This window comes from Fringilla coelebs (assembly GCF_963513975.1).
Source record: "Fringilla coelebs genome assembly, chromosome: 2".
In the NCBI taxonomy this organism is placed as follows: Eukaryota; Metazoa; Chordata; class Aves; order Passeriformes; family Fringillidae; genus Fringilla; species Fringilla coelebs.
This window is the reverse complement of record NC_140029.1, coordinates 71,901,425-71,908,614: the sequence shown is the minus strand read 5'-3', so window position 1 is coordinate 71,908,614 and position 7,190 is coordinate 71,901,425. Positions and strand designations below refer to the sequence as shown.

Below are 7,190 nucleotides of genomic sequence, written 5' to 3'. Positions count from 1 at the left end.
ATTATCTTTAATCTGGGAGAATTTATTTTGCACCAGCTAATTCTGAAGTACAGCAGCTTTATGCTGTATTTTTGCACTGGCCTTGAATATTTGCCCACATCAGGGAATCCACATGGCACTTCCTCCTATCACTCCATTTTGCTCAATTTCAGACCTGTGACTACACAGAGAGAAAATACCATATTTAAAAGCTGTAAATGAAACAATGAAACTTGCTTGCACCACACAGCAAGCAGCTTCTGCGGAGGTATCAAACTACACTAATTTCAAGTTTTAAAATTATTTGAAAGTGGTTGGATGGAAACTAACCAAGTTCCAAGTCCATCTACACATGCCATATTGGAAGATATAAACTGGCTTGGAAGTAACTGTTGCTTCTTGTTTATACAAGATATCCCACACGACATAATTCCAGAACTTTTGTCTTTTATTTCACCCCACTTTGCTTTAAAATTTGTTCTTCACAACTGGGGTACACACCCCTGTGAATGCCTACAGTAAGTCACCAAACCACTAAAGATGGTTTTAAGCCCAGCACTGTAGATTCTGAAGACTTGTCCTCTCTTGTGCAGAAGCTGTTCCTGAAACCGAGCACTTTCTGTTGCATCCAGCAGAAATTGCCCAGCAGATAACAGCTTTCTTCGGGAGGGCATTCAGGGATAACGCGGAGCTACGGGGTGAGCAGCAGCGGCTCCAGTGGGTCAGCAGCAGTGCTGAACAGGAGGAACCCGGAGAAGGTGGTGTCGTCATCGCCATCTGCAAAGAGCCCGTTGAAAGTCTCTCCTTGGTGGGCCTGCAGCCACACCTCGTCTCCTCCCTGGAGCTCGAGGATGGCAGCTCCCGAGGCCTGGTCCTCTCCGCTCTGGTACCTGTCCACTGTGTGCAGCATCTTGATGCCGTTCTTAACGAGAGCTACTCGCACGTTCCTCGAGTAGACAGTGATGTGGTAGGTGAAATAGTAAACACCGGGGTGTTTGCAGGTGAACTTGCCAGTAGCCGAGTTGAAGTCATTCAGACTGTTATACAGCACCTTGTCAAACTTGATCGGGCGATTCGGAGGCGGAAACTTGGTGTTGGCTGTAAGGCCAACACTGAAAGCACTCCTTGGCAGGACTCCTGGGGCACCTACATCCCCCTTGTCTCCTCTGTCTCCTTTCAAGCCTCTTTCCCCCTGAACTCCTGGATTACCCTGTGGTCCTATGCCTCCAGTATTACCTTTAGGACCTGGATTACCAATCGGGCCAATCGGCCCTGGGAAACCAACTCTTCCAGGATGGCCAATTTCACCCTTTGTCCCTTTTGGACCTGTGGGTCCAATGTCTCCTTTTAACCCCTTTTGTCCTTGCAGTCCCAGCTCTCCCTTCTGACCTTTGTAACCCACTGATCCTATAAATCCTTTTGGCCCCAGTTTCCCAGGCGGTCCTCTTTCTCCTTTATCTCCTTTGTTCCCCTTCTCTTCAACAGTCCCATTGGTTCCTAAAGGGAAAAAAAAAAAACAAAACAAAACCAAAACCAAAAAATAATAAAAACAAAGCAAAACAAAACAACTCCACAACTTTCTTGCGATCCTCCATTGGAAGGCACAAATTGAGGTTCATCATGAGGAGATACATGTGCAGGTGTGCATCTCCACTGTGCATACTCCCCTATGCGCACTGTACACACAGTTTCTCTCATACATTAAAGTGCAGGATAAGCATAATGTCTGAAGAGCCTGCTATTTTGTTAGAAAACAGGGGCTCTGGCTGGCAGCAGCAAGAATAAGCTCAAAGAAAGGAAGGTTGTCTATGGGCTGATGATAACACTGACAGCTCACATGATCTCATATAAAAGCACCATCTGTCCGCACTTTTTTACAGCCTTTGGTGTACAGAATGGGTGAGAGGGTTCACAATTTAATCAGAGGAAGGGGTTTTTTTTACAATACCATGAACTTGACTTGAACTGTCACATGTTTATATAATTTTTACGTATAATTTCTACTTCTCTTGGGTTACATAGGTTGCTACTGCAGCACAACTAAAGGTGTTTTGTCCTGGTTACTTGCCACCCTATGCTTTATTTATCCTTCATCCAACATTGATCAGAAGATCAAAGCCTTCAAAACTGCTCTGGTTGCTGCACAAGGTTTCAAAGGTGAAGATCTCATGATGTGAAAGGCACTTTAGCAGTTGATAGACAAAAGGCACCGTAAAAAACATAGGCTCAATCCATCAAGAAAAGAAGCTGATCAATTCTGCTCAACAGCCTTTGGCTTCTCATGTTTGGAATAATGCTTTTTGTAGAGTTTGTTGTTCTCAATTTAGAAATGAGAGAATTTAAAATAGATGAGATTGTATGATGAGTTCACAAACACAGCAGTGGGCAGCACAAACACAAAGGGCAGCAGTTCATAGACAAATATTAAATTGAAGCACTTCTCTGACCTCGTTCACCTTTCTCTCCATTGACACCATCTTTTCCTGGACTTCCAGGAATTCCTGGTTCACCTAGTACAGAAATAAAAGCACAGATAGTCATTAAACAAATTACCAGAAAATTTGGAAAGAGTCCTTTAATCCTTACTCCTCAAGCCTGGCCAAACAGTAATGTAAAGCATACCCTTATTCCTGACTTTTAGCGTCTGCCACTGCTGGTAGTTTTATCTTACAGAGAGATTGACAAAGAGCAGAGAAACGCTGCTTGAGGATGGTGCTTTTGGGGTGCAGATGAAATCCTTGGCATAAAGAGGTGAGTTATTGAGATGTGTACAGTTGTTGTAACCTGGCGAGGATCACCAGTGTGAAAACTTCTCTTGTTGCTTCCATCCATGGAAATTCAGCAAGAAGCATTGTTGGGGCAGGAAGCCTTGCAGTTAAACAAGAACGTGGTTTTGTGGTGGGCCTGGCAGTGCTGGTTTAATGGTTGGACTAGATCATCTCAGAGGCCTTTTCCAGCTGTAATGATTCTGTGATTCTAAGAATGGTGAAGTCCCACCTCAAGAAGAGACATGCAGGAGTTTAACTGATGGCAATGGATCTTTAGAGTGGAATAATATTGCCTATAAAGCTGAGGAAGGCATTCACACTCTTGATCCCTGTACCTAGCATGACATGGACTTTCCACTGCTCTACAGAGAGCAATTATGGAAGTGATTTTTATAGTACAGAGGTAGTACAGATGCCCAAGAGGTCCGTGATCAAATAACTGCATACATCCCGAGTGCAGCAACAGAAGAAAACAGAGTTGGCAGTTCAATTGTAATCATACTCCAAGAGTAGCTCTCCAGTCATATGGACCAGAGAACAGTTCTTCAGCAGTTTCCTGCGCATTGGGTGCATCCCAGCATCTGATGAAATTTCATTGACTTGGTAAGGAAAAAAATTAATTCCCATGTATTAAACCACAAAGATGTATCTATATAGAGTGTAAAGAATGGTGCATTCACCCCACTTTATTCAAACAAAGAACAGTCAATACAGTCATCATAACAGATGAATTTAGGAAAAATGTTGGAGAGTTTATCAGAATCTAATGGTATCATGATAACTCACTGGAGTGCAGGATGGGCCTTTAGAAAATAAATGAAAATATGAAAGTTTTAGGTTCTTTTTTTTTCAGACCTTTCTGGAACCCCACATACAGAAAAAGAGGGCAGTTAAATGTATGTGCCTATTAAGATGCTAATGGAAATCTTTGTTTCTTTCTAAATATTAAAAGGTTATGAAGTGTTATATGTCCACATGCCTGCAGATTTATCACCTTGTGCAACCCTGGCCTTGATATTCCAGCATGGATACAAAGGCCATTGTTAACCTAAGGCTTAAGGTATTATGGGGGTGATTAGCTTTAGGATGCTGAGATTATCTCTGGCTTTTATAGCTCACAAAAATCTCTATTATAGCCTGCTAGAGCAGAAATAAGTCCTATATTGTTGTTCAATAGTCTCCATTTCTGAACTTACTCTAGTGACTCTTGAGTTACAGCAAGTAGGCATACTCAGAATCAAGTCCTACCAATGTATAATTTAGATAAGAAAGAGAAGTCTTCTTACCACTGCATACTTCCTACTACACCAACAAGGTATCAGTTGTTGCTTTTTTGTTTAGTGGGCTTGAAGCTCTTTGCAGAAATATAGTTTCTATCTTAGAGGAGTAGGAGTAGGTGTGCAGGCTTTAAAATTTTCAAATACACTTGAAAACATTCCCATGATAGAAAGTAAAGACTTTTTTCCTTTTGTTTTCATCCCATGAGCCTGACATCTCCATAGTATTTGCTGTCTTGCTTTCATTAAGCCTTTTTTTATATTTCCCTCTTCAAAGAGGTAAATGACAAATGTCTGAAATGTTTTCTGAAGGCTAGGCAGAATAATCCCATTCATGCAGAGTAACTACAGACAAAATTGGGAGTGAATGGATTTGCATTTGATATATTAAATCATTCATTCTGAACACAGTACCTGTATCTCCCTTGTCTCCTTTTGTCCCGTCACGTCCATCCCGACCAGGTATGCCATTGTGCCCAGGATTGCCAGGAATGCCAGGATACCCTTGGGTGCAGATGTCCTGGTTCTGTGTTTCTGTTGTGCTGACTACAATAGCCAGCAGTACAATCCAGCTTTTCATTCTTTAGATAGGTTATACGACTTTGGCTGAAATATTTAAGAAGAAAAAAAGTACATCTGTCTATGTCTACCTTAGAAAGGAATGCAGGGTGGTGCAGGGAGGAAAATAAGGAAATGGGGTTTCACCATGTCTATTCTTTTATTTATAAATCTTTCTATAGCATTAATTACAGTCCTGGAGACTACCAAATGCTACTTTAAATAATTATTTAATGGACATATCAGTCTTGGTATCATTCTACATTTAAAATATTAGCTTTACACATTTCTCCATCCACATTTCTCCCAGCACCTACTTGTGACTGCATGGTTGTACCAGGAGATAGTGTCATGGGAGGTGAGCTAAGGCAATTCAACCCCGTCATTCAGCACAAAGCAATCCCTTTTAAATTTTTCAATTTTTTTTTTATTATTATTCAGTCAAATTAGTCCCCTACTGGGTTAATAAGTTGAATGACCTCAGAGCAGGGGTTAGAGCTGGAGCAGAGTGAGGTGAGGGCAAAGGTATGAGGGATCAAGAGAGTTTTTTGGCAAAAACAAGTCTTTAGCTGGATGCTTCCAATTCATGTAACTTTGCCACTAAAATTCCATCTTATATTTATCTTTTCACTAGAGAGTCCCTCCTATATTATGTTTTTTAATATAGGCCCATTGAAATACATTAAGACTTAATCCTGGACACAGCTGGTTTAATTGAGTGTAAGAGCAATTGTTGGGAAGAGATTAGACTGAGGAATAAAAAGCAAAAAAATTATTACCTATTTTATTTGGAATTAATATCCAGAAACGTGTAATGCACAGAAGCTTCAGCTATATAGGTTAAGTACTTAAACAGGTATAAGTGATTGTTAATATGCATAAATGCAGCTTTGGAATTGGTTCTTTTATTAATGAGGAGTAAGATCCATATTCTTTTGCAATATTAACTAGCATTAACTAAAAAATTATGCCTTCTCTTTAATCCCTTCACCACAATTTCTCACTCTCATGAAACAATGCACACAAGTACCATGTAGAGAGACACCAGTATGTCCACCAAAAGAATAATTACACCCTTAAACTAAGTTATAGAGTAAGACTTTTGCTTTGGGACATGCTCCTTAATCTTTTTATTCTGTGTTTAGAAAAGTTCTCTGTTTTTGAACCATTATTAGAAATGATTTATGGTGTCTTTGGCAATGGATTTACTCAGAGATGTTTGATCACCAACCAGAAAAATCCCACTTTGTCTGCTGCTGCTGTTGGCACTGAAGAAAGGTGAAAATAGATAAAGCAATCGCTCCTTCTGAGGTATATAAATATTTGCTGCCTTAGTCAAAGGACTCCATAAGCATTCAAAAGGAAGAAGTGCTCTGTATGACACTTCTGTATGACACATCATAGGTTATGATGCATCCTACGGAGCAGTCTGACAGTCCTTGTCCCTTTACAGAGAACCCCATTCCCAGTTGTCTAGGGAAGCATTTCCTGCCTAAAGAATAGACACTGTGGTTGGTCCCCCATACCTGCACTCCTCTCTACAACCTGACATTATCATCATATATATAGGACCTTTGTTCTTACCTTGTTCACTTGGTACTTGCAGTGTTCTTGGACATCTTGAAAATGAGTGTAGAAACTTCACGTCAAGGAATGCACACTCCAATATGTGCCTTGAGGACAAGCACTTGTTTGGTCACTAAATTCTCAAAGGTCAGTGATTTAATTTTGAGAGCTGTTCAATAATTAAAACAGAGGTTTAAAGTGGAATCTTTCTATTTATTCCAATATTAAGCTGAAATGCTCTGTACTTTGGCTTTTACCACTGTTACATAAAAGGAATTGTTAAAATGGATCAATAAGTCTTTGATTTCCTGTTCCTTTGTACAAATATATCACACAAATGTTAGCCTCTGACAGGTTGGATGATTTGAGGGATGGAAGACATGTCTCACACCATTATTGTAGTGCTAAAATATGTAATGAAGGTAATTTCTGAATCAGTTAATTTACAATAGATGTAGGGACAAAGACTATAGAAATTAAAACAAAAAATGCTAAGAATGTGGCATTACAATTATTAGGTGTTTATAGAAAATAAGTAACAAGGTTAAATTAAACCTAGAATAAAAATAATTACAAAGTTTTTCATGTGTAATTAGCAGGCTCCCAATCTAGCTATTCAAACAACAGTCAAAGCTATTGGGCTACTAAATGATGTATTAGTGATAACTAATTTGAAAAAAGCCATAACTCAATTCTTAACTGTGTCTTTTTGAAACTACTGGAACTGCTGTTGTCTAAGGACTAGTGGAAGTCAACTGAGCTTATCATCAACTCCCTAAATGCTGATCATCAACAGTGAAGGATAAAACCAAAAGTAACGTGAGTTAATGTGTCAACCAACTTGAACCCTTGTTGGTTCAAGTGACTGCAAACAGTGTCTGAGGGTGTCACCACACTGCAAAGATGTGACACGTGTGCTGTGCACACATCAAAGAACGTTCCCTCAGCACAGCAGAGAAACAAAGTTTTCTGTAAGATCTTCACCACCACCCTGTGGTGACACCAAAATATTGCAAGAGTTGAGTTGCCCTGGCTTGAACCT

The 7,190-nt window shown here is 40.0% G+C and overlaps 1 protein-coding gene across 1 annotated transcript; it reads right to left on the bottom strand.

The window, feature by feature from the left end:
• Positions 1-670: 670 nt before the first annotated feature.
• Positions 671-4,604, bottom strand: LOC311151169 (uncharacterized protein; the record flags this gene model as incomplete). The annotated part of the gene is made up of 3 exons (XM_084201404.1): positions 671-1,476; positions 2,427-2,489; positions 4,439-4,604. 3 exons carry the CDS (start codon positions 4,602-4,604, stop codon positions 671-673), a joined length of 1,035 nt encoding a protein of 344 aa, XP_084057530.1.
• Positions 4,605-7,190: the final 2,586 nt, after the last annotated feature.